Raw genomic sequence first — 27,934 nt, 5'->3', positions numbered from 1 at the left:
ATGAGAGCTGCTATGCACAGCAGGTGACTCCTCGAACCAATGTTCTTTTCTCAGCGCAAACAACACTAGTCACCGCTTAACAGTGGTTCGAGCCAAACGTCGAACCCACAAGTTCCTCTGTGCCATACGAGATGTCGCGTCGTCATGCACTGGCTCAGTGCCAGATATTAACGCATCAAACTGGGCAGCACGTCGCAGATGCCCGGAGAAATGTACAATCCCCCTTATATTTGTCATATTGCGGACAGTTGTTATCTTTGAATCTGTGTTGTTGAGAAGGAAAAAGTATTCGCAAGGCTAAAGACTTGGAAACGCGTGGCCGTATCACGTCCCGAAAGCAATTCAGAGCAGATCGAAATGAAAGTGAAAGGAACAGATGTTGCTAGCTATGGCAGATACTGCGGTTAGCAACATCTGTTCCCTCCACATCCTTTCCCTCTGCCCGGCGGACCCTCCCCCGCGGGACCTAGAGAACCTCAAGACCTGGGAGGACTGGGAGACCCTGCTGCACTCGGAGGACCCGGCCGTGCAGACCATCGCCACCGGCCGTGCTGCCAGTGTTATGGACCTCAGGAACATAAACACTTGAGTGCAGTGGGGTCGTGCGGGGACCCTGGAGCGTGCCCCGAATTCCTTTGTAAATAAAGTTTTCTCTCTCTCTCTCTCTCTCCATTTTAGAGCGCAGCTCTTTGGCGTCCGTTCCTGGGTTTCGCGTCGTCGTCGGCGTCGGCCTCGTAACCAGCTCCGCCCCCCTTTCATCCCCCCAGCGCTAGCAGCGACCGACTGATAACGACCGACTGATACCGCTGGATGCCGCTGACGCCGCTAGAGAGTCAAGATAACGTGACTGCATAGAACACCATCGCCGCCATGCAGAAAGAGGAGGAAAGGGTCCCCCCCCCCCTGTTCTTGTGTGGCGGATAGGGTGCTCTTCAGTTGCCGACGCGCCGGTTATTTCACGTAGGCCCCGGCACGTCGACGAATACGTGACCACCTTCCCACGGCTAGACCTGGTTCTTAGCGCTGCGGAAGCGAGGGTATCATATTGTTTGTGTCGGCATCGGCGGCGTTGTCCCTGAAACAAACTCCGCAGCTGGGGTTGACTCACTATCGAAAAGGTGAAACAGCTTATTTGCTGCGCTCAAATTTCGCATTAGGAAGTAACGTAATCGTCGGTAATTTTTCTCTCTCTCTCTCTCTAACCAGGTTCACAGTAATTAAAATGCAGCTAATTTCTACATACAGGGAAGTATATTTGACCCCCAAAACAATCGATCACGCAATTTCTACTTTTCCGAGCTGAAGAAAAAGTTAAAAAACATGCGATGCAGACACAGCTTCTTGGCTGCTTCAAAAGGCGCGCTCAGCAGGTGGCTGGACAAGGGGAAAAATGAAACCACATTCCCGCTCACATTCTGCGCCGCTTCAGACAGAGGCGATCAATTTTGTTGACACCGCACGAGCGCGCAGGACCTTAAAAAACCCCTTTAGCTAGACCCTGCGCCTGATTGAGCGCAATACAGCGCAGCGCTTGCAGCCGAAAAGCTATTCAGGTGCAGTAGGCATAGCCAAGCATGCCGAACGATGGAAAGTCTGCGGTGGGAACCAACAGAGCGGCACCTATCTACCGAAGAATCGATGGTGAAAGGTAGCAAGGCAAGATACCCGCTTCTCATGAAAAAATTCATGGGGGCATTTTTTGACCTAAAGTGCGGTGAGGCGAAAGCCTTAAGCGCGGTGTTGCTGCTTGTGTCACTGAGATGTGGTTAAGATGGTAAGCTTTGCCTCTAAGAGTGGAACGCGACAGCGTCTTGCAACGCTGCCAGGGAGTCCACAGAACGCCATAACCCGTTCGGCACTAAGTCTTGCTCGTCGGTAAAATGGTTTTTGAGGAAAGGAAATGTATTCGACTCGCATATCTCGGTGGACACCTGAGCCTCTCTGTAAGTTACGTGGTGAACGGAAAGGTGATATAAGCTGTGAACTTTCCGCACTGCTCGCTGTGGATAACGTGTGGGTAGGATGGATGGTTGGTTGGTTGGTTGGTTGGTTTATGGGGTTTAACGTCCCAAAGCGACTAAGGCTATGAGAGACGCCGTAGTGGAGGGCTCCGGAAATTTCGACCACCTGGGGTTCTTTAACGTGCACTGACATCGCACAGTACACGGGCCTCTAGAATTTCTCCTCCAAAGAAATTCTAGCCGCCGCGGCCGGGATCGAACCCGCGTCTTTTGGGTCAGCAGCCGAGCACCATAGCCACTGAGCCACCGCGGCGGATGGAAACAACTTTATTACACACACAAAAAAAAATCTTCCAGAGTGGTCCCCTACTGGTCCAGGAGTCCACGGGCTAGTGTATTAACAGTTTTAAAGATAAAGTGAACCGTTCTATTTGTTGAGCCTGGGAAACTACTTCCTTTTGATTCTTCTTGTAAAGTACTATTTCCAACTTCTCTGTTCCGTAGAAGTAGATTTCATTTCTCCTGCACATTCGTTCATCCAGCTCCACGATTACTGTAACAATATAAACACCGACCAATGAAACAAAACAAGATTATTTCTGAAGAATTATAAAAGGTACTTCAGCATTCTCAATTACTCCGATTTTCTCTCTTTTGCTTTTTGTGTTTTTACGCCGGGTAGCTCTGCGTTTGACGCCTCTAGAAGGCTGCACGTTAAGCCCTCCTAAGTCTCTGAATATAATCTTTACCTTCAAGGCCATTCGAAGAAAACACTGGGTTCTAGTATTGTGGAAATGAGCCGTGTACGCTCTTAAACAAAAGAAACTTGATTTGAGGGCGCTTTGACGTGTCCGAGTGACAACGGTATTTATTAATTTAGGGCCGGTGCTTTTAGTTTTCCCCAGTCAGCTCCCTTTGGTTCGTCTCTTATTCAGTCCGTAAGGACGCCCTTCCTTAGGTTTCCTGTTCTCTCCTTTCCTCCCATCGACCGTCCCCATGTGGGCAGTAGCCTACCCGGCTAGACATCTGGTTAACCTCCGTGCCTCTTTATCTTTAATGCTCCCTTTCTCCGTGTATTTTGGTACTATAGTTTTTCTAGAAGAAAAAAATTTCCTGCTGGGAATAATTTATGGGAAGCCTCGGCTTTGTGGACTGTAGCATTCTTGGCAACCTGAATATATGGACTGTAATCACAAAAACACTTTGAATTTCGAAGATCCTCCCCAACATCACGAACTAAGCGGGTGATGTCTCCAACGCATTGTAATGAAAAAAGAAGCATGCCATAAACTTATCACTTATGGCTTGGAGGTTGCACGGGGCTTCCTGCCGTATCGTAGCTCACAGTAGTTAAATGAATTGTAAGTGTGCGCCAGTAACTATATTTTTGTTCTCCTTACAGATGCGTATCGCAAGGATTCAATTTGTTTCATTGGTTCGTTGGATTGACGGCCGTGATCTACTCCCTCTGGAGATTTTCGACCACCGAGCAAAGTAAGCAAAAAAAACGAAGATAGTATCCACGGCGTTCGCTTGGTGCTAAAGAAAGAAAGTGGTCCCAGAATTGTTAATCTTTACCATGGGGTAAAAAATGACAGTGACAGCAGTGAGTTTTCAGCTGAAATACATTTCTACTCAAGGCAATTTTCGTTTTAGAATTTCCATTCGCTCCTCGCAGGGCAGTGCGACCCACTTCATATCATTCCATGGTAGGCATACAACCGCATTAGCTCCGAACACAAACGCGTATTGCGCCGTACACGATGTAGTGAGATCAACAACCGCCAAATGCCAGGAGTGTTAATCATCGTTAATCTAGCGGCACGGCAAATATATCAACCCGCATAATAACCATGTTTGAGGTTCTCTTTCAACAGACACTTATTGCGGGCCTGACATATGAAAATAAAAGACTTGCTGCTATATGGGCCGATTGGTACATACTTTACTTTCGCGAACAAGAAATGTCTTCCTTCCGCCGTGCTGCTTTTCCGCCCCATTTCTTGTTCATTCGAAGATATTAGGTCACTCTTATAGGCATGGAAAAATTATTCTAGCCCTGCTTTGGACCACTAACTGAGCATATTTCATTACATGGATAGCGGTCACCCAGCATGGCTGACTACGAATGATTGAGTGATTGATATCCTTGAACTCATTTGCCAGAACCACACTGTAGTCATTAATCTCTTGCCCGCAGAGTTACAGATTGATGTTTCTCGACTTTTTTTTTCTTGTTCGCGCCAAGTATGGACTTCTAAAGCGCATCCAGGCCACAGAGTTTGCCCTTGACCAGTATATCTGGGCACTTACTATACCTCTGAACGTCGATAACTTCCAACGGATCCGAATAAGGGTGCTCCTTTCGGATCGGTAATAAGGAACATTGCGCATGTTGTAACGGCCCTATTGCATCAGGCAAAGAGTAATACTGTGGCCTGAAGATGTTTAATCAATGCAACAAGTTTTTGCAGCCGAATGCGTTTTTTTACAGACACTTTCCTGCTGCAAGAAATGCGCTGGGCATTCAAGCCCAGTCTTTACGGGTTTCAGCGGAAGCAGGTAAATTTTAGTCTCTCCTGATGGCAACACCAGCTAAAAAGTACACTTGTTGAGCTGTTGGTTTTGAACCGTTGCTGAACTGTTACTGGTGAGAGAGAGCGAGAAAACTTTTAGTGAAATGTTAGAGGGTTCTCCTCGTGCATGAGTGTAGCCCTCAGTAAGAGGCTTCATCGATCATGTGCAGGATTCACTTCCCACTAAATCAGCCATCACTGCTTCTCTCAACACAAGGTTAAGGGATTGAAAATGGGGGTTGTCACTCAGGATTGGGTACCCCCAATACTGGTGAACTTTTAAGTCTTGTTTGTATAGCGCAACGGAAATCCAGCAGCGTTACTTCTCTATCAGCTTCCTGTGCTACCCCCATCTAATCACTCTACAATATTTTATCCAATCCTGGGCAGCATAAAGACTTTTGACTTTTTAGTATTTACGGAGTACGCGAAGTACTAAAGTACAGAGGCCGAGACCTTGGCGAAGACCGGATGGAGCTAGTGGCAAATGGGTCAGCTACTTTAATTGCGAAGCTAAGGCATGCGAACAGTGCTATCTTTACGTTTTAAAATCAGTGTTAAGAGATTACTCGTCGTTTAAGGAGGATGCAAACCACTTAACGAATCAATCTTTTGGCATGCGGTAAAAACCACGGGACGGTCCATCATCTAATAATGGCGCCGGATTCGCGTCTGCTCTATTAGCACAGGAGAAGCAGGGCAATTTTAATCTGGCGATGCAAGAACAAGAACTTTCAACAATACAAAGCAGGTTATTTTGAGGGCGCGACATCAAGGTACTTGGAAGGAGGGAGTCCTCCCACGCTTTTCTCTTAAACAACCTTTTCTGTGCTAGAAACGTGCACTCCCATCTCCTTACATTCGCCGTATGGCTGCATAGCTGTGCACAAGCGTCAAAGATGCAAACTACCAAACTGATGAAAAGGTTTCTCCTTTAGAAAATACTTCCGTCACCAGGAGGTCATCACCACAGGGAACCCGACATACGGCGGGAACACGAAAGAAACACACGGCATTAAGTTGCTATACTGAGAATAAAATGACTTCCTAAGTTTAAATGACAACCATGGATGCAATGCCGAGGTTGTTGTGGCTAATGTCAGTGGAACTCCTTTCCCGAAGAGTTCATTCAGGTTCCATGAAACACCCTGCACATGTGCGTGGTGATCAGTGTAAGGCTGCTCATTTCTCTCGTGCCTTAAATAGCGCCCTAACGAAGGCAGGCTCTTTGTGTCAATATAGCGCGTCTGCGAGTTCAGGGAGGTTTTTTTCGACGTTAATAAAAAGAGAGCTGTGAAAACGACCACGGGTAGACAAAATCCGCGATAACTCCCTTCCTTTTTCTGATAACGTGCCCCAGGCTTTGAGGGAGGGAACGAAAGGGGTTACCGGACTGTATTTAAGAAAAACTAGACGTGACACCTAAGCTCTGCCTTAAGGGTACGACGCGGTAACGCAGTGGGTTAATTAGCATATATGCAGAAGGTAATTTCCTATTTTACATTAATAGATCACTGGGAGTCCTCATACCTCTCCTGGTGCAGTGGCGTAGCGGTTAAACGATGCTCCACTGCCCTGCGATGGCAGGTGTTCCCAGCGGTGTGCCTTGTACGGCCAAGGTTGCTCTCTCGAGCGATAAATATCTTTACCGCCACCTGCCACGGTGGTCAGTTTGCTCACTATCCGGTGGGCAGGTTGTGATGACGCCGCAGGGTCACGTGACCATGGTGGCTCACTAGGCTGCCCTCTGAGGACGACCTCCTAGAGCCATTCCCGGGATTGTTCACTCACAACGCGGGCGCCGACACAGGATTTTCTGGTGAGCAGGGTCTTTGACGCTATCGGGTTAAGAAGGCAAGCCTAGGTGGGGGTCGCAGGAAGTCAGATGTGCGAATGAGGGCAGGGTTATTTCGAGGGATATGGGACAAGCCTTTGTCCTGCAATGCTTTACTTAAGCTAACCATGATGATGTGTTCGACTTTACTGTTGAAAACACCCTGCGGCCACAAGACTTTTGCTACTCATCTGCATACATGTACAGTGCTGGACACGTCAACCGTGCAGGATGACACTCACCGCGAATGGAAGATCATGAGATCCTTCGTCACAGAGAATTGGAAATGGCTGCTCCTGCACCCTTTGTTAGGAAGGGCAACCGCCTTCATTGCGCCATCCGTGAGTTCCCGGTTCGTTTTTCTTCAGCGATCCGTGTGAAGGGGCATCCTGCGGGTAAAGTGGTGCTGACGTCGGCAGGACGGCATCTCGGGACTGGAAACTGCCCCTTTCACCTGCACTACAAAGGCGATGTTACCGAAGTTTACTACGACTGAACCACGTGACCGCATGGATTCACGTATTCCCGGTACACTTGGCGATGGCACAGTCGTGAAACTGTTGTCCTGATTTTGTTAACCATCCTCCGGAAGTATTATGTGAAGGTTTAGTAAGGCTTCATTTCATTTCATCCTTACTACCTTGACGTCAAGAAAAGGAATCCTATGCAATCCGTTTATTTTCAAATCGAAATTGAACGCCCCCAGGCAAAAAGCTTCTTTATGACAGCTTGAAAAGTACATGGGGGCCCATACCAGGCAGCAGTGGTCACAAAATGGTTTACAGTGCAAGTTAACTTCTTCAAACAAAATTTGAAATAAATCCAGAAGAAAATTATAATCAAAACAACAGTTATGCATAAAAAATCTAAGTAAGCGTCTAAGTAAGACTGGGAAACATTGCGGAAATAATACATGTCAGTCTGACTCTAATCCTGAACACGATCATAGTGCATAGGTAGGTACAATGCTGCGAACATTCTGCTTCGATCATGATCCTTTGAACATCCGGCCCCCAAATCACTGGCGAGAGCTATAGCTTCCACAGCATCGCCTAAACGCTTTTGACAGAGTAATGTTTTTGCACAACTTCTTTTAACTACACTTGTGTTATTCCTACACTTGTGTTATGTTTTCTTGAAGAGTATGTGCCCTCTTCTCATACACCTCAGGCGGTACCCGTCTTCTACGCCATCTACTCTTCGCTATTCGTGTCTTTGCACCTAAGCTGGAAGGCGACCGTCACGTTCCTGTGCCAGCACGCCATTTTCTACGCAACTACAGCACTTCATATTCCTGCAGCGACCTACGCAGTAGCAGTATTGATGATCGTAATGAAACGTTTCGTGGGCACGGACATACTCCACGTAAGTACCGCTATTTATTCAAGGACCCTTTGATAAAGGCAAACATCAGTATATAGTGTGCACCTACTTTTTGCGTACGGCCACGCGACCTCGGTCACGAGCCTAAGTGAACCAATCGAGGCCACTGGTGACCAATTCTTGACATGTCCGGAAGACACTTTATGAAAAGTTAAAACTACGCTGCAAAGGAAAGAATGTCGGCACTGTCGGTGCACTTAGCTGAAACCGCATAGCTGCATGTCTCATAGCGAAGCTACTTGGCGTCACTGAGATGTCACCAGTGTGGACGTCATCGGGTGCGGAGGAACCATTTGATCACCTCAACCCCGCTTTCTCAAACATATTCTCATTACCTACTTCTACGCGGAGCTCGCTCGGTACTATTTCCAAGACAGTTCAGCAATACAGCGCATGAAAGAAGTATTTAAAGCAAATACAGAAATGTTTATTCTTTCATGAAAGAGCAGAAGACAAGCTTTCGCAGGTTTTTTTTTATATAAAAGACGCATTTAAGGAGAAATCAATGGAACGAGCGAATTTGTTCTTACATAGATCAACTTCTGGATAGCACTGAGAATTAACCAAGCGAATAATTTGCAAAAAAAAATGCGAACATCCAGTGCATCAAAAACCGCTTATTAGTATGAATGGCCATGTTCGCCATGCAAATAGCACCAAAAAAGTGAAGTGCAAGTGCGTTTTCATTGCCGCCAGCAATATTTCAATTATGAAGGCTCGAGTGTTCTTCACACCACTGGCGAAGATCGTATAGTGATGTCACATCTTTTGACAAGTCGCGTTACATCGTCTACCCTAGGCCAAGGAAGCAGCCGTGTTACGAAACACATGTAATCCATGTGTTTGGGCTTTTCTTAGACCGAAAGGAGACCTATCTTTAACAAATAAATCCACTGTGTGACAATACATAGGTAGGAGCATCCAATTCCAGAGTGCCACATAATTGGCGAAACTTGTCAAAGAGCATTCCACGCATTGATGCTCGATCGACAGGAAGCTGGTGCTTGCTTTGAAAATGATGAAGAGACCAGCGCCACGCATTGCATGAAACTTGAAGTTCTGTGTGCAAATCCTACAACGTATTCGAAACAGCATAGCTCACTGGCGATCAGTAAAGCACCTCCTCAACGGCGGTCCTTGAAAGAACTCCAAGGGTGGTGCTCACAGCATGCTGTAAAGAGCAAAAAAGTTCCCTCTTTGCACTACGTAATTGTTTTCACTATTTCTCTCTAGACTGTGTTCTACCGGTACGGACCCACGAGCTTTACTGTGAGCTACATAGCCTTCCAGTGGAACATTCTGCGCGGTCTCAGCTACAGCGTCGACTTCATAGGCGCTGAGCGACTGAAGCCCCAAAAGGAACGGCGCCGACTGCCCCCATACTGGAAATCCCTCGCCTACGTACTTTACCTGCCGACTATCGTCCTGGGACCGCCGCAGAACTACGACGACTATGTGGCTCAGGTAAAGTGTCCTTATTTGCAGCTCTATATTCTCATTGAAGAAACGCCGGGCATTTGCATTTTACCTTTTTCCGGGTTTATCACGCATTATGTAACGCAGCAAATGGCTGCTCATATCGGAAGATATGGCAGAAGGTTCAGTAATAAGAACCACAATGTTCAAGTGAGGTCAAGTCATGCGGAAGGGCATAGCCGACGTGTGTAAGGTTACGTCATCATCCGTGTTGTGCATGTCGTCAATTATGAGGCACTGTGAACTTCGTGACGTAATAGGCTGGTCTTTCGGTAACGATCACATAGAAAAGTTAACAGTCAGTAGCTTCTCGTTGCGGAAACCGATTGCAGAAGGTTGTAGAAATGTAAATTCGAATTGCGTCGCGCAACAACAGTCAGCTCAACAGTGTATTTCGAGTAAGGCAATGGACCCTTAAGAAAACATTTCCTTGCAAATAAAGATAGAATATTAAGTGATAAAGAGCGTGTGCGTACAATATCATCTTAAAGGCTATAAGCGCGTAATCTCTAAGAAACTATTCAGAAATCAGGTGTCGCGAGAAGCATGGTGCTAGGAATAAATGTGTTTCGCTATTGAAACGAGCGGATCCATTTCCCCTAACCGCATGTCCTTACGTCCATAGAGAGAGGATGGGATTAATGTTATAACTAATGCCCAACTAATGTGCATGCCCTTAAGTTTTGGAGCCCAACTTTAAAGCCTGTGTTTTCGAAGAGCAACAACCTACATAATTCGACAGATTTCTGTTTGGACGTTTGGAACGGTTCCTTACCATTCCCTCGCAATCAATAGTGCTCATTAACACTGATGACAGTTCTTCAGGAGAAAGAAAACAACTTCCTACACCTGATCTTCAGTGCTTCTGATATTGTGTTAGCACTCCCCCACTAATTATTCTTGACAGGCTACGTGAAATGGTTAACGTGCAGGTGTTTCACTCTTGATCTCTCAGCTGCTGTAAATCGGGGTCACGATGAATTTGTTACCTTTAGAGGAACAGTCAGGGGCTTTATGATAACTTACCAATTTATACTCGTCAACTTTTCCAGCTCGACAAGAAGAGGCCGAGGTGTACACCCCGTGAAGCAGCTTATTGCGTCACAAGATTGTTACGGAGCGGCGCTCATTTTGTGCTAATGGAAGCCATGACTCACTATTTATACAGGTTAGTGATCCTCTCCTTCACTGATTATAATAAGGTTTGACTATAGCTTCTTGCCCCTGCAGCCTTGGCAAAAACTTTGGAGGCACTTAATGTCAACTTAACATTATGACGCGTTTGCATCAAAGTGTCATTAAGGTCTTTTACTGACCTCGGGTGCAGCCCTTCGCAGATATTGGCACACTTGTTGCTATCACTTACTGCTCTAACACATATCCCTGTTCAGGTGATTGGGGACGCTAATTAGTTTCGCTAATTAACTAGGTGCTCTTGTAATGCGGTTTGCCGACTGTGTAGTGTAAGGTGCTTGTAGAAGTCATCCATTTATCCTCCCGATCGATCGCTCCTGTGTGATTGAGTGGTAACGCACCCGGTTCCGGACCCAGAAGACAGCGGTTTCATCCCGTTTGACCACCTTTTTTTCCTTTTTAGCGAATCTACCCACTCGGCCGATTGGGATTTTCTCGTGCCGGGTTTTCTGCCAAACGGGGCCTATGACCCTATCGCGTTAATGGGTGATTTTCGTATAGCGTACGCAGACATACGCAGAGAGATAGCATGTGCTGAAAATAGCTTGCTTATAGTACACAACAGCTACAGAAAGGCCTAAAACAGCTGTATCTTACCGGTACTCACCTATAAGGCAGAAACGTGGAGGCTAATAAAGATGGTTTACCTTAAATTAAGGACAACGCAGCGAGCTATGGAGAGAAAAATAGTAGGTGCAACGTTAAGAGACCCGGAAGCGGACTGTGTGGGTGAGAGAACAAACGCGGACTACTGACTTCCTATTCGAAATCAAGAGGAAGAAATGGACTTGGGCAGGGCATGTAATGCGAAGGCAAGATAACCGGTTGCACTTAAGGGTAACGGAGTGGATTCCAAGAGAAGGCAAGCGTAGCAAGGGGCGGCAGAAAGTTAGGTGGCCGGATGAGATTAAGAAGTTTGCGGGGATACGGTGGCCGCAGCTGGCAAAGGAGAGAGTTAATTGGAGAGGCATGGGAGAGGCCTTGGGGCTGCTGTGGGAGTAGTCAGGCTGATGATGATGATGATTATGATCATGATAGTGCGCATGGGCCGAACGCTATTTCATATCGGGCCGCCGCGGTGGCTCAGTGGCTATGGTGCTCGGCTGCTGACCCAAAAGACGCGGGTTCGATCCCGGCCGCGGCGGCTGGAATTTCTTTGGAGGAGAAATTCTGGAGGCCCGTGTACTGTGCGATGTCAGTGCACGTTAAAGAACCCCAGGTGGTCGAAATTTCCGGAGCCCTTCACTACGGCGTCTCTCATAGCCTTGGTCGCTTTGGGACGTTAAACCCCACAAACCAAACCAAACCATTTCATATCGAGCCTTAAAATACGCTCGCATTGAGTACGCTATTTCCCGAGCTAAGCGTGCGTGGCTCCTGCGTGCGCTAAATATGGTTTCGAATATTTCGGCGCCCTTCAAAGCACGATCCCTCACATAGAAGTGAATTTCTCGTTGTTACTGCTACTTTCAGTACGTTCACTGGCCGTAAAAGGAGAATAAGGCTTTCGCTTACTCTCCTGTGGCGTATAACAAAACGTATTAGAGATAAAATTGCTTTATCTTTTGTTTAGAGCGAGGATTCTGCTCCTCCTAAGCCTAAGAAAACCGTCAGTTTATGAACAAAATTGGTTTCCGTTGTAAAAACATTATAGCGTCACTAGGCTGCAGCATCCAATCTAATCCAATAAAATATCGTTGGATGTCATTTTGCGCAGGCTGAATTAAAAGTAAGGATGTGGCAGACAGCGTAACGTCCCGCGTTTCCCGTACATAATCGTGCAAACGCTATTCTAAAATTTACAAATATTTGCCTGCTCCCTCAGCACGGCGTGTCCTTATCAGTCTACTTATGTCCGCAGTAGGGCGCAGGTCTCTCTCACTTATCTCTAACCACGCAACTATATACTGTGCAAACTGCGACCACTCTACACCAGCAAAATCCAAAATCTTATCTACCTAGATGAATTTTAACGCAATAGCCGTAAAGGCCCCGTTACTCAAAAAATCCGGCGTCGGAGATGTGAGCGAAATATCACGAGCATGACTATGGCAGTTTGTGCCCTGAGAGAAACCTAGAGAAAAAATAGGCCACGTAGGTCACGTGACATTGCGGTATCATCATCATCACACAGCAAGCTGCCTACTGTGTGAGGTGGTAGTATAATTAATGATTGGTCTCTCGGGAAGGGCAACCTGCGCCGCACAAGGCCCACCACAGGGAGCACCTGCCATCGCAGGGCAGTGGTGCATCGCTTAACCACTGCGTCAGGAGAGGTATGAGGACCCCCAGGGATCTATGAATGCATAGACTGACCACATGCATATATAGGAATCAACCCATTACGCCATCACGTCATATCGCGTTATATACTACGCTGTTCTTGTTTCAATTGGTCGAAATGGTCGTGACGTCACAGTCGCGAATTTCAAATGGGGTCAATTGAGCTCAGATCGGCCACTCCACCGCTAAAACTTGCGTTCTGGGGTTAGAGCTAGCCAGCACGGTCTCCCACCGCTCGAGAGAAGGAGCGTTAACTAGATCACCGGAGGTGGCTCTATTTTGTAGTCCCACAGGATGTGATCATAAGTGGCTCGTTGGCCACAGTGTTTACAATTTGGGTTGTAAAGATCTGGATAAATGTGCGCGAGGAGTGTTGGGGTGCGTATCGATTTCGTCTGTAGACGACGCCACGTAACGTCTTGTTCTTTAGTCAGGCTTTTGTCCGGGTGATCTAGTTAACGCTCCTTCTCTCGAGCGGTGGGAGACCGTGCTGGCAAGCTCTAACCCCAGACCGCAAGTTTTGGCGGTGGAGTGGGCTGACAAAGTCGTCGAGGGCTGCGTACTCTCGACCACTTAACGCGACCTCTTACCAAGCTCTTTCCGGCGAATAAAATGTTTTACAATCAATCAATCGGCCAAGGAGCGAGTGACAACCCACAAATAAATTACTACCCACTTCAAGAAAGAAAGAGAGATCTTCCCAGAACCACATAAATCTCTGAGTAAAACACAAGTCAGTTGGCGGCAGCTCCAAACAGACACTTTCTTCAATCCGTACTTGTACTCCATATGGTTCCCGGAGCAGTACAGCCCCGTCTGTTCTCTCTGTAGGCACCAAAAGGCAGACACACCGCACATCCTATACTCATGTACTCAAGACAAGCCATCGCACAGTCTGCAGCTCTCTACCCAATGTCAGTGGGAGGCCGCGCTGCTCAGCTCGGACCCGGAGGTTCAACTTCGAGTGACAGAGCGAGCCGAAGAGGTCGCCGAACGGCATCGTCGGTCGGCCACCTGGCGTCCGGCCTAGAAGAGGAGCCCACCGCGGGGAGGGGAATACCACCCCAATCCGCGCCTAAGACCTCTTCTTTAATAAAGTTTACCTCCTCTTCCTCCTAGTAACCATGCAACCACTTAAAAGGATCGTATAGTGATGCTCCAAGTAAATGGGACTGAGTTTCGTTAATTGGTTAATTAACAAATTGGCCTAATTAACCTTTGTAGCCCGACCACATAAATAAATAAAACCGAGTAGGATATTAGCCGAGTTGGGGAATCAAGCCAGGGTCTCCGGAGAGCGAGACGAGCACGCTAACCACTCCGCCATGCTAGCTCGATGGTTTGGAATGAACAAAAGCGCGACTAGTGAATACAGTGTCTTCGTTCACTCCCATCTTCCTCCCTACCTGTTACGGCGAGGTTCAGGTGTCCACCGAGATATGTGAGACAGATACGTTTCCTTTCCTCAAAAACCAATTTACCGACGAGCAAGGCGTAGAGCCGAACGGGCGATGCCGTTCTGTGGACTCCTGGCAGCGTTGAAAGACGCAGTCGCGTTCCACTCAGAGGCGAAGCTTAACCCCTTAACCAGACATCAGTGACACAAGCAGCAACAGCGCGCTTCTCACCGCACTTTCGGCCACCAAAGTGCCCCCCCTGAATTTATTGTCGCCTTGAATTTATTGTGAACACCCATAGTTAAGAAGTGGTGTAACGCTGGATCCTTTGATACTCTCCTAGTGGTCCAGACACTTCTGTGCAGCCAAATGGAAGAACTTGGTATGCAGCTTAAAGTGCCCGCTAGGTGGAGTCACGTTGCGTAACGGGCAGAACCTTCTACCGGTAGATAGATCGGCGCTCTTCAATGCTCAGATGCGCACCTTACAAACCAGTACACGCACTTGTCACTAACGGAGTCGGTTCGCCGCCTTCTTGCTCGACTCCATATCCAACACACCACTCCCATGGAAGACAGGTTTCACATCCCGGAACTGTGGAGACGTGCCCTCCACGTGCGGCCTCTTCCAGCCAACATGTCAAACGAAAAAATTCAGGGGGCACTTTGACTGTCTAAAGTGGGTAGAGGCGGAAGCGTTTTCCGCACCACCTTCGCTGTTTCTGTGGCACTGGTGGCGTCACATATAATTGAGTACTAATTACTAAGTGATGGCAAATCACTAATTAATTGCTAATAACTGATCAATGCCTGAATACTAATTAACTGCTAATTAATGACGCTTAAGCTCCGCCTTTAGGAGTGGAACGCGACAGCGCGTTGTAGCGCTGCCAGGGAGTCCACCTAACGCCACCACCCGTTCGGCGCGATGTCTTGCCCTTTGAACGCAACGCTTTTTGAGGAAAGGAAATGGCGCAGTAATTCTGTCATCTCGGTGGACACCTGAACCGCACCGTAGAGGAAGGGAGGAAGTGGGAGTGAAAGAAGATAGATAAAGAGGAGCCGTAATGAAGAAAATGAAAATTGTATTTGAGGAAAGGAAATTACGCAGTAACTGTCTCACATATCTCGGTGGACACCCGTCAAAATTCAGGGGGGCAATTTTTTGACCTAAAGTGTGGTCACTGATGTGTGGTTAAGATGTTAAGCTTCGCCCCTAAGAGTGGAACGCGACAGCGTCTTGCAACGCTGCCAAGGAGTCCATAGAACGCTATCGCCCATTCGGTTCTACGCCTCGCTCGTCGGTAAATTGGTTTTTGAGGAAAGGAAATGTATCTGTCTCTCATTTGTCGGTGGACACCTAAACCTCGCCGGAAGGGAATGGAGGAGGATGAGAGTGAGTGAAGACACCGTATTCACTAGACGCGCCTTTGTTCATTCCAAACCATCGAGCTGGCATGGCTGAGTGGATAGCATGCGCGTCTCTCACGCCGAAGACCGGGGTTCGATTCCTGAGCTCGACCAATTTCTTAATCGGTTTTATTTATTTATATGGCCTGACTAGTAAAGCTAATTAGGCTAATTGGGTAATTAAGCAATGAACAAAGCTCAGTGGCACTTACTTGGAGCATCACTCTACGATCCCTTCAATTGGTTGCATGGTTACTAGCCAAAGTGCAATTGACCCCGTTTGAAATTCGCGCACTGTGACGTCACGACCGTTTCCACCAATTGAAAAGCGTGACATTTTCTGTCGACAACTGCTGCTTACAACGATGAGACATTAAAGGCTTCCGCCTTAATACCATAATGGTCGGCGCCTGGCACGAGCGGAAGGCCCAGTCCGACATTATGGCAACAAATCAGGTGTATACTACGTGGACGCCTCCAGTCCTCACCATGGGGGATGGTACACGGTCGCGATAGTTCACAACAGCAACACAGTTAACGACCTCACCTTCAGAGCCCGTAGTGCAACACAAGCAGAAGAGGTCGCGATTGCTCTCGCGGCCTCAAATTCAGATTCAAAATAAATAATCACCGACTCGCGAGGGGCCTGTCGGAACGTCGAACAAGGCTGCACTCCCTTCCTAGCCTATCGAATCTACCGAAATTGCATACGGGATACGGACCCCGCTCACAGTTACCTTACATGGGCCCCTGCTCATCAGTGGTTGGCAGGAAACGAGGCAGCAGACGCAGCCGCCCGCACGCTCTCTCACCGGGCTCTTTTCTCTTGCCCAGCCGATCAGGAACCCGATCCTAATCGAGTTTGGTTTGGTTTATTGGTTTTTAACGTCCCGAAGCAACTCAGGCTATGAGGGACTAACCTACTATCAAAATTGTCATCACCTTTACCCTCGCCCATGTAAAGGCCTGAAGAAGGTGGATGAGCGGCTCCTTCTCCGCCCTTTCACCGATACATTGCCGTGCCCGGCAGCTGCCCGCACTGTAGTGCACTGTCTTCTGACACCTATCATGGTGTGGGCCTGCCCCTCCAATCCGGCTATTCCCCCCATCCCCAACCCAACCCAGGAGGACTGGGAGGCGACCCTGTCGGCTGCCACGACTTACAGGCCCAACTATAGTCTGGCGCGCCCGGGCGGCGGCCACCGCCACTGGGATCCCAAACTAGGGACTTCCACCTAGTGCTTGTAAGGATCGCTCCCTTACGGGCTGATCCGAACATACCTCCTGTTCCTTCCATATAAATGTTTTCACCACCACCCACCCAGAAATCACTGACCTTATGGTGTCTTGCAACGCTTCCAGGGAGTCTTAAGAACGCCATCAGCCGTTCGGCTCTGTGCCTTGTTCCTCGGTAAATTGGTTTTTGAGGAAAGGAAAGGTATCTCTCTCGCATATCCCGGATGACACCTGAACCGCACCGTAAGGGAAGGGAGGAAGATGCTTGGTGAAAAAACTAACGCAGCCGTGGACTTGTAAAATAACCTAAAAGACTCAAGCAATATCGGGTGTGCGTGTTTGTATTCTAATTTAAGGTGTTTTTCCCAATAACACACGCACGTTCTCGCTGACAAACGCAATTTAGACTACAGCAACTGCACATGTCAAAAACATTAGTAGTGCTCGTATCGCTTCGACGTGACCGTTTCCGTAAAACTGTCAACCGTGGCGGTAATGACGTCGTCAGCAGGGGTCGCGTGACAATGCGGCTCTTGCCATATTAATGTGGTGCGCGATGTTTGAGCGCGCTGTTTGCGCGCAATGTTCATGCGCAATGTCCGTGCGCGAAGTTCGTGAGTAATGTGTGTGCGCGGTTTTGTGCGCGGCTTTCCACCCGGTGTGTTACCCCGCGTGTGGACCCACTTGAACTTTCTTGGACAATTTGTGTTATTGTACACTTACGATCCCTGTGAGTGTGTGTGCACTGGGCGACATCGGTCGCCGTAATGTATCTTTGTTTTTGTAGAGGGACGGATGTCTCTTGTCTGATCGAGGGTCCAAATAAACTTCTCTTAAACGTGCGGAAATAAAGAGAAGCGTCTTGTACATGAATGTAACAAAATTTGATACAGAGAAGAGTGCTTGCGTATCAGAACGCGAGAGCATTAGTGTGGTGACTCGGGCTATGTTGTTTCTATGAGTCATGACTATGCATTCTTTGTAAAGCTCTATACACTTACAATACGCTACCTGCACAGTGCTGGGTCATGCTGCGTTGCAGAATGATCGAGGCATGACAATGACTACTAGGGATGAATATGGATGTTTCTACAACTTTATACACCTCACATTACTTAACTCATAAACTGCTGAGTCAACCTACGCTGCAGAAGTAAAATGATCACTCATGCGCCATGACTGACTACGCGCCATGACTACGTATACTTTGTACTAACTCTATGCACCTTAAGTTACTTGTAAAGTCCTGAGTCATGCTCTATTACAAAAGTAAAATTCTGAGTCATAGTGCGCCTTTAATTTCCTGATAATTGATCTCAGCGCAAAATACCATGCATGCGGCGGCCGAGGTTCGATAGAGGCGAAAGGCAAAGGCATGCATGTACTGTGCAATGTCAGTGCACACTAAAGATCCCTTGGTGGTCGAAATTATTCTGGAATTCCACTACGACATTTCTTTCTCGCTTTCTTCTTTTTCTTTTACTTCCACATTCCTTCCCTTACGGCACGGTTCGGGTGGCCTCCGAGATGAGAGACAATTATTCAGCAAGGTAGACGACAATAATCAGCCTCTTCGGCTTATTCCTTCGCTAATCGTGCATCTCTGTTTCAACGCGATAAAGAGCTCGCGTTCCTGAGGTATTCATTCTGTTCAAACATGATATAATGTGTAATTATCTGGCTAGATGTGCTGCTTGAGATGAATGAAATTTGTTGGAAGTTAGTCCTCGTGCATTTAGTCTATGTTTCAGCGTCTTCTTCTGTGGTGCTAGTTTGTTTATTGATAAATGATTTGTTTATTACACTTCCTAACGCGACCATTCTCCCTCAGTGTACGCGATTGCGGTTTCTACACGGCCGTTTCACCCGAGACAGTCGTAAATATCTTTCTCTTCTTTATCTGTCAGTTCAGCGATGGCCAAGTGGCCCTGGATGATTGAGCAACTCGACGCCGCAAGCCTTGTGGGCTTCGTTATGGCCTGCCATTTCTTCTTCTACGTCCGCCACGTGTTCACATACGGATTCGCCGGTTCTCTGGCCCGCGCCGAAGCCATCGAGATCCCGCCGCACCCCAAGTGCATCGCCAGGATAAGCACGTGCTCACAGTTCTGGAGGTAAGTGGCCCATACAGTTGGGAGAAATTAAGGGACAGTATATCTTATGTCGACAAAATGTCTGGAGCTCCAACCTCTCGGTGAAATCTGATTTCCTCGAAATCTTCAGGAGCATCATTTAGAGGTCTGCGTACTTTCACGGAATTCTGTCGAAGAAAATGACGGAGATCTGCCATGGAGGCAGCAAGAGTGGCGAAAGCTGCTTAAGGGGGATTATGGACTTAAAAGTGTACTTTAACAATTAAGAAACACAGTTACTAAGGGACTGCTCAACATGAACAAATCAGCGAAAACTTGTCCCCGTGGCGACATTGCCGCTGCCGTTCGATTTTCCGAGCCTGCTAGTGATCTGTTAAAACACGTGTAGTAAGCGCTACTCCTTCGATGGAGTAGCCGCCCCGCAGCGGTGTCCTAGTGGTCTCAGTATCCGCCTCGCAAGAGGGAGGTGCGGGGTTCGATCCCCAATGCCTCCGGGTACCGACCGGTGATACACTGGGTACAAGCTATCCCCTAATCTGGTGCTCGGCTTCTTTAGGTGTGGAATGCTTGGGAAATGCGTCTTTGAGCCCACCTTGAGTAGAAGTACCTTGTGCCATGGCGCTCTTTGGCCACAGATGCCGTTGCGCCTTAAAAAAAACACCATCATCCTCTCCTTCGATGATCCGGGCACAGCCAAGAGGGTAGCTAGGCTGGATGCTTCCCCCTTGTGCTCGTGATACTTCAGAGTATATTCTGCCTTCACTAGCAACAATTCTCGGTTTGACTGCAAAGCCCAAAGGCTTCGTGCTCGGCCTCATACACGGCTGTATTCTGCAACTGTGGTTTCTTCGCATCCTCGCAAGCAAGCCGAATCTTGGCTGCTGACTGCGGCTGAACCGTCGCCGACTGTGCTGAGTCTGCAATGGCGAAGGAAGAACACGCCCCGCGCGACCTCTGCTACGCGCCGCAAAGAAGACGAAGGGGCCACGGGAAATATTCTCTTATCGTTTTCCAGGAATACATTTTTCAAAATTCACGTTTGGCTCCGATATTTTGTCGTAATCCTATGGAAATTTCCTTATTTATACCACTATACCTTGGCCAATCCCCCCACGTGGGTATGTGCCATTATAAAGAGGATGAAGAAGAAGAAGAAGCGTGACGTGCATGTTCCCTGAGGTAAACAATAAGAACAACAGCGTGAGGTGCACGTGGCATAGTCACGCGGTCTTGCTACACCACCACCAACACAGATGCTCCACAGGCAAACGAACTGTGAACAGCTTAGCCCACGACGCACAGGCGTCCCCAATAAAACACAGCATCGGTGACAGGGACTCAATCCCGCATTCTGAATGTTAAGGTAATGGCTCATTCACGGGTTCGTTCCTTTTATAAGTATTCCTTGAGTTACGCGAAGGCTGCGGCCAACCAGACCCAGCTGGGCCGGGCCAATGTGGCTGCTCGGTCAGAAGCGCTCGTAGCGCGGGTTCCCCAAAAAGTAGTTTTTTCACCTACAGATGCTCCCTCTCAGAACAACTTGGCCGTATCTGCGCCTTTAGCAAACAAATTCCTGGCGCAAGAAAAGCATCAAAAGTGAAAGCATTAAACATATATTTTTTGTCATCCTCGAAAAATTCACCTCCTGTGTCTTCTTCCACGTCGAATCACGATTTGAAGGGTTTAGGAACCTTCCGAAGACAACGAATCAAATTCAACTTTCAGACTCAGCAGCCAACCTCTCCGCCATGAAAACTCCGTGGCGGGCGCAGACATCCCCGCAGACAAGAAAAATAGGGTGCTTATGAAATATTTTAAGGCATTAGGATTGATATGGCCCAGAGCCAACGTCACACTGAAGCAGGACATCAGGATATGGTGCATGCTGTGTGGAAGCTTGCGATCGCGGCAATTCCACAGGGCCCGCTTTGTCGCTTCTGCTTGCAACTCCGCCTGTTGTGGCGAACGCGCTTGCAGAAACCTTGACTCAGCTTTTAGTGCAAAAGCAGTACTTCACGAGATCAAACCGGACCAAGAATGTTGTGGCGTCCCTGGAAGTGAGGGTGCAAAAAAAAAAAGAAATATTGCCGCGACTGCGAACTACTCCTAAGCTCAGAGTCCATATTCAAGTGGACAGCAGTGCGAAAGGCGAAATGTTCTGTTGCATCAGCAGAAAGTGTCCACAATTTTGTCCGCGTGATTACGTCGTTCTCTGAAGATAAATGTGATAAAGTGTGATTGTGACAGATAGTGTGTGATAAAATGTTGCCGTGGGGACAATTCGGTTGATGAGCGGTAATTAATTAATTTATTAAACGCGAAAAACGCAGAAGAATACTCTTAGACGTCAAAATACCCATAGACGTCGTAATACTGCATGGACGTCAGAACAGCCACTGATGTCGAAATAGTATGTGGACGTTTTGCTTTAGCATTGCTCCAATACGGGTCGCCCCAGTGATCTCAGTTTTTCTTTACAGCTTCGGTCCTGACATTATCTTTCTTCTTTAGGTATTTCGACCGTGGAATGCACTTACTAATTCGAAGGTAAGTGCTTCCGTGGGCTACGTGGGAGCATAACCATTTATCTCTTGCAAGCAAATAATCTTTTCCGCGCGAGATGCGAGAAACATCGTCATGTTTATGAAGAAACCGACGACTACCTTGCCAAACGCTGGCAACTACCGATACCTTGCTTAATATGCCAGTGCAAACAGTATCCTTATATCCATTTAACGTCCATGTTGCGTATATTCTCCTTTCATGTTCTGCTAATCCCTCTCGTTTGCATATATTTTCGTCTATGAAGTAAACAAAGTAGAAAATTGAATATTCATCTTATCAGTTGAAACTTGCGTGGCAAGAGGCAGTTCCGAAAGGAAATCGACCACAATGGAATTTTGGCGCATATGTCACTATGCTGTAAAAACGTTAAACTTCATCACCCAGAGCAGTTTAAAAAAATAAGCTGTGGCTTAGCTTGGTTAAGCCCGGTAATTGCGAAAGCAATATCCGTACCTACGTCATGGTACAGCTGGTAGTGTAGCTGGTGGTGGTGCTTGTGGTTAGACTTGTGGTGATGCATCGCTTATGCAATCCAATCCAATCCGATCCAAACCAATCCAATCCCATTCAATCCACTCCAATCCAATCCACACCTACCCAATCCTATCCAATCCAATGTAATCTAATCTAATCCAATCTAATCCAGTCCAATATAGTCCAATCCAATCTAATGCAATCCAGGTCAAATGAAGGTCAATGGTGGTCACCGCCGCGGCACGATGGTGCTCACCGGCCGCGGCACGGCAAAGGCGTGAAAGTGCAAGTAGTATTGCTTTCGCAATGAAACACATAACGACTCTGTTCGTTGCCACATTTCTCATTTTCTAATGTGCCACTTGGGTGTGCGTTCGTAGGTACTTCTACGAGCCGTTGGCGGGCACCAAGAAAGAACCCGCTCGGCTGGTGTTCGGTACAGCGGTGGCGTTTGCCTTCACTTGGTACTGGCACGACATGGAGAAGGAAGTTGCCATCTGGTGCGCCCTCAGCATGCTTGGCATCACCATGGAGGTGCTCGTAGCTGAGGTCAGGAAGTGGGCGCCCGTCAGGAAGTTCGAGGTGCGCTAAGGCCTATAACGACTTTTCCAGGAGTACCAATATTAACAACTTCAGGTAGACTTTTGGTGTAAATATGTCATAGAGTTTGTAGGGCCGACCAGTAGTGATTTCAAATCAAGTAACATTGTCCGTAGTACCCCATGTAGATATGCCCAGATAGAGGAATGGCGTCTAAGAGGTTTATTGAACCGGAGTATTGCTTTGGTGTCTAATGCAGTACCCTCCAGGTAATCTTTTGGCGTTCATTTAATATAGGAAGAGAGTTCGTTTGCACAGGATCTATTTATGGAGCAGCTAAGAAGCGGTCCTGAGACGACTTTATAATATGGCAGGACTCCAGAAGAGTATTAAGCATTTATATTAGATGGAATTGTTTACGCTGTTTTTTCAAAAGCACTGGTTTTAGGGAAATACGCTTATGCTTTTTGAGGTCATTCCCCACCTGAAGCACACTCTTTATCCCAAAGTGACTCAGGCTATGAGGGACGCCGAAGTGAAAGGGTTCCGGAAAGCCGAATATGATCATTTTATGTGCTCATAATAATGTATCATGTCCTGACAAACCAAAATAAATTGAACAGCGGTGAAGGGAACAGTATAGATACATCTTCGTATAGTCGTTCTTGCTGCACTGTAAAAAAATTGCAGCGCAGATTACACTCTCGTGTAAGGCTGATGACACAGCGACGCTGTTTGAGTTTGCTTCGACTAAGTTTGCTATTAGCGATTTAGCTGTGGTCGTAAACGTTCTTTATTGGTTTTCTTTGGCAGCCTTAACTACTTTATGCGAGCGACGGACAAACTTTTGTAGGAAATATTTTGCTACGCATCTGAAAAATCGACCATTACATTCAATGTTTCTACAGCAGTACCTTAAAGCGTTCCACAGTTGTCTCCCAATTAAAATTGGTGTCCAAGAAAATCCTGAACTTGAGCTGGGTTCACAGTAATGAGGTCACCCACGGACGCCTGACACCCCCTGTCGGAGCGGACGACAACTATTGCGGAGAGAGAGAGAGAAAACTTTATTTACAAAGGAATTCGGGGCACGCCCCAGGGTCCCCGCACGACCCCACTGCACTCAAGTGTTTATGTTCCTGAGGTCCATAACACTGGCAGCACGGCCGGTGGCGATGGTCTGCACGGCCGGGTCCTCCGAGTGCAGCAGGGTCTCCCAGTCCTCCCAGGTCTTGAGGTTCTCTAGGTCCCGCGGGGGAGGGTCCGCCGGGCAGAGGGAAAGGATGTGGAGGGAAGAAGCGAAGGGTTCTGGGCATAGGGCGCAAGCAGGAGTGGGGAAGGAGGGATGATAGTGGGTTAGGGTAAGGGGCGAGGGGAGAGTATGTGTTTGTAATCTGCGCCAGAGTGTTGCGTGTCTGTTATCTAGGGAGAGGTGGGACGGGGGGTAGAGCTGGCGAGAGGCTCTGTATGCCTGGGTCAGCTCACTGAATGAGTGCATGCGATCCTTCGTGAATCCCCGATCCGAGGCCACCTGAGCCCGGTTTAAAGAACCTCGGGCTAAAAGGTTGGCGGCCTTCTGCGAACACAGCCACCACTGCGCACGAATAACGGAACAACCTCCGGCTTAAACAGAATCTCCGTTAAAAAATATTCAAGAATGAAAGAATCGGCAAAGGAAACGAGACCAAGTAATCGCCTATGTAAACATCCATAAACCGGGACAAGTGACTCTGAAAACTGTTACACGCAGCACGAAAATTCCATCTGTCAGGTAATGCAGCGCTGACAGGAAAATGGAGGTCATGACAAGTAGAGGCAATAATCTCTCATATGCTGAAAGGACAAGCCATGAAGCATCATTGCCAAGTGAATTACTACACAATATAGACAACAAAATGCAAAAATCCGAGCGATAGTTCACAGCGAACTAGTCAATGTTTTCGGTGGTAAAGGTCATCACATAGTTAAACCATCTACTCTATGCAGCATTAATTATAACGATGAACGGTTTGAGGACAGGAGAGACGCGCATTTCATGTCTCACTCTAGGTGGACACCTGGATCACGCCGTGAGGAAAGGAGTGCAGGATTGAGGTAGAAAAGAGGGAGAGAGAAAGACGCCGTATCGCGTAGCAGTCTCACTGCCGGTGGACACCTGGGTTAAGAGATGAAGGAAGTAGTGAAAAAAGGAAGAGAGAAGGTGCTACAGCGGATTAGGGCTCCTTATCTGTTTCCCCTGAATCCTTCTTTATAATGTGCGCTGACATGACGCGGAGCACCGGCGTCGTTTGCATTCGTCTCCCATTGAATATCAGCCGCAGTTTCCGGACATAATCACGAATTCAGCGCAGCGCCAACCAGTGTTTTATGCGAGGCATATTACTAGAGCTACACTACAGCCCGTCGAGCGCGGCGGTGGAGCTACCATTGACCTTTAGCGTGACCACGTGACACCACGTGACAACATGACGTCACAGCAGAGGAGAGATGAGCTGTCGGCTCGCGCGGTCGGCCGCGGCGGTGGAGGCTACACATCAGAGGCGCTGCAGCTGACCACGTGACGCTACAGCAGCGGTATAAAGCTGAGCTTGCCTCGCTCTCCGGGCACTTACGAGGCGGCCAGGTGTTGGGATGCCGCCTAGAAGCAGGGCACATTTGAACGACTTCAGCGTGCCACAGAGACCGATGAAGAACGGGATGAACGTCAACCAAGGAAAGCCATGTATTACCAAGCCTAGCCATCAATATGCTTCGCATCTGACTAGGCTTAACCTTAGCTAAGCCTCAGCCATTTTTTTAAGCCCAGCGGCCTATTGTACTCCGATGGGAAGCCACTTGGTCGCTCTTTCTCACGACACTGTTGATGTCAGCGCGCAGTTTTTCTGTGTTCGAAGCTATGCGCCACGTGATGGCAGCCAAGGGAACTAGAAGCGCTTATCACTGATTCTTGGTAATTGGTGATCCCGCGTCTTCCTGCTGAGCAGCCGAACAAATAAACCACTGAGCCAACACAGCTGATCATATGAGACCACCTAGCAGGAGTACGAGAAGAACCTGAGGAGGAGGTTCAGGGGAAAGTGAAATTTCAATAGCTGTCTCAGTTTCTGTGCGTAAAATTTCATGAATACACCGTGCATTCTATTTCATCAACAGGTGCGGTACCTAGGCACTCCTCACCGCTTGCGAGAGGCCGCAGCCCTCCTGGGCTCCCCACACTACCTCCTCACCATCCTGGCATGCCTATTACACGTGGTTGGCGTCGACGTCTGGTTCATCGTGTGTCGAAGGGTTCTGCTCGGTAAGCTCGTTCAATAATGTCAGAAATCTTTTGCAGTGACATTTTCTCTTGGTCACCACAGATTACGGACAAGAAGAGCAGGGTATCATCAGTTAAAGAATGCAGCGCGAAAAGACAAGGACAAACGAGAAGTGGACAGGACTGGCACAGCGCCAGTCCTGTCCACTTCTTCGTTTGTCCGTGTCTTTTCGTGCTGCATTCTTTAACCATGATCACTGACCAACAAGCCCAAACAGCCACGCCGCGGTGGCTCAGCGGTTACGGTGCTCGGCTGCTGTCCCGAAAGACGCGGGTTCGATCCCGGCCGCGGCGGCTAGAATTTCTTTGGAGGAGAAATTCTAGAGGCCCGTGTACTGTGCGATGTCAGTGCACGGTAAAGAACCCCAGGTGGTCCAAATTTCCGGAGCCCTCCACTACGGCGTCTCTCATAGCCTCAGTCGCTTTGGGACGTTAAACCCCAGAAACCAACCAAACCACTTTAGATTATCATCAGTTGTTCGGAGCAGAAGTTTTTCTGGCCACTCGAGCTTCAATTCGCCTGCATTGCGAGTCCAGGACCGTCTTCTATCGAGACAGGTGACAATGGGATCATTTTTATATCGTGTCCATTTTCATTTGCTCGTTTCGATCCGGTGCGCTCCTTCTGAGCGTACACAGCAAAAGGCGACGCCAAATAAGGCACTGCAGCGGTGGCCTAGTGGTCTCAGCATCCGATTCGCATGCGGGAAGCGGGTTTGATCCGCAATGCAGCCGAGTACCGCGGGTGACACAATGGATGCAAGCTCTCGGCCTATCTGGTGCGACAGGCTTATGAAATTGATCTTGAACCCCCTCTCGTGGGACGCAATAAGAGGAAAATTTCCAACGGAAGTACCTGACACGGCTCTCTCGCATGAGGGAGTGATTACTTATTAGCATCCACGCAAGAGCATTCATGCGGCTACAAAGGTAATCTGTGCAGCTTCCACAGAATCTCCGTAGTTGAAGCAAAATTCGTCCTGGTCCGGAGTTCGAACCCGGGACCAGTGCCTCATCGGGTCAGTCGCTCTACCAACTGAGCGAACCAGTACGTCTAGCATATGGTAGTGCGAGAATTAATAACTCGACGTGGAAGCGCTGCTTTTGTTTTCAATGTTTTAGGGGAATCTACCTTGGGAGATCCCTCCGGGAAGACTGGCAGGTTACCCTGCTCGGCTGCCACGACTTACAGGCCCAACAAGATTTAGTCGGGCGCGCCCGGGCGGCAGCCACCGCCACTGGGGTCCCATACTAGGGACCTCCACCTAGTGCTTGTAAGGATCGGCCCCTTACGGGCTGATCCCGACATACCTCCTGTACCTCCTTAAGAAATGTTTTCACCATCCCCCTTGGTAGATTCATCTAAAACAATGAACCAACACCCCTCTATCTATAAAATCAAGACGGAAGGAAACCTCTTCCGTCGGAGTAAAAAAGGAAAACAAATTTTCATTTCTCTAGCCTCCGTCATAGTCCGTCTCTCACAATTTCAACAAATAAAGGCTCTACTACTACAGCACACTTTCCACCTACAGCATAAATCATGCTACACCATACTCTAGTGCCAGCATGCTTGCAGCAAAAATTGCAAGTCTTATCCGGTCCTTGTTTGTCTTTCTACGAGGGTGCCAGTTAATACATAAATGGTGTGGTTTTAAAAGCAGCGTTGCGAACGACATACATGTGCCACTAATAGGGTATTGTTTCTGCATTAGCTGCGGCCTCGCGTTGAGTCAATGGCTATGGTGCTTGCCTACTGACAGCGAGTTCACAGGTCCTGTGCTGGCCTCTGCGGCCACAGTTCAGTGAAGGCATAAAACGTAAAAATGTCTGCGTGCAGCCTTTGGTTCCCGATTAAGGATTCAAGGGGCCTGCATCATACCAGGTCTTTTCGCTAGGGCATGACTGAGAGCTTCCTCTGCGGAGTATTAGCGCATAGAAAAACTATTTAATTATTCTACGTCGCTTAAGTTTATGTTTTCCTGTATTTTTTTTTCTCCAGACCTGCCGTTCCCGCTGCTACCAGTGCTGGCAGTCCTGTACATTGGCGTCCATCTCGAGTTCTACATGCGAGACTGGGAGGCAATGGCAAAGAAAAAAGAAACATAGATGTATCCAGGCTAAGCTGCGACAGTCAAACCAGTAGTAAAGACAGTTTTTCAATGATATTTCTCCCTTCGTCGCCGCTTTATCTGCC

At 48.0% G+C, this 27,934-nt stretch overlaps 1 protein-coding gene across 1 annotated transcript; it reads left to right on the top strand.

Moving 5' to 3' along the window:
- LOC149331875 (protein-cysteine N-palmitoyltransferase Rasp-like) lies at positions 1-27,934 on the top strand. Its single transcript, XM_089557423.1, has 12 exons — positions 1-23; positions 3,364-3,455; positions 4,456-4,523; positions 6,602-6,712; positions 7,542-7,736; positions 8,988-9,218; positions 10,283-10,398; positions 18,657-18,863; positions 21,354-21,389; positions 22,262-22,463; positions 25,575-25,719; positions 27,740-27,934. Exons 1-12 carry the CDS (start codon positions 1-3, stop codon positions 27,844-27,846), a joined length of 1,533 nt encoding a protein of 510 aa, XP_089413549.1. The 3' UTR covers positions 27,847-27,934.

Source organism: Amblyomma mixtum, chromosome 8, assembly GCF_055824585.1.
Source record: "Amblyomma mixtum isolate Tamu chromosome 8, ASM5582458v1, whole genome shotgun sequence".
Taxonomy (NCBI): Eukaryota; Metazoa; Arthropoda; class Arachnida; order Ixodida; family Ixodidae; genus Amblyomma; species Amblyomma mixtum.
This window is presented reverse-complemented; position numbering and strand designations above follow the sequence as displayed.

Excerpts from the sequence above, each read along its gene's own strand:
- LOC149331875 (XM_089557423.1), top strand. The coding sequence starts at position 1 with ATGAGAGCTGCTATGCACAGCAG. Across the intron at positions 10,399-18,656 it reads ATGACTCACTATTTATACAG|TTCAGCGATGGCCAAGTGGC; the intron begins GTTAGTGATCCT and ends TTTATCTGTCAG. Across the intron at positions 21,390-22,261 it reads ATGCACTTACTAATTCGAAG|GTACTTCTACGAGCCGTTGG; the intron begins GTAAGTGCTTCC and ends GTGCGTTCGTAG.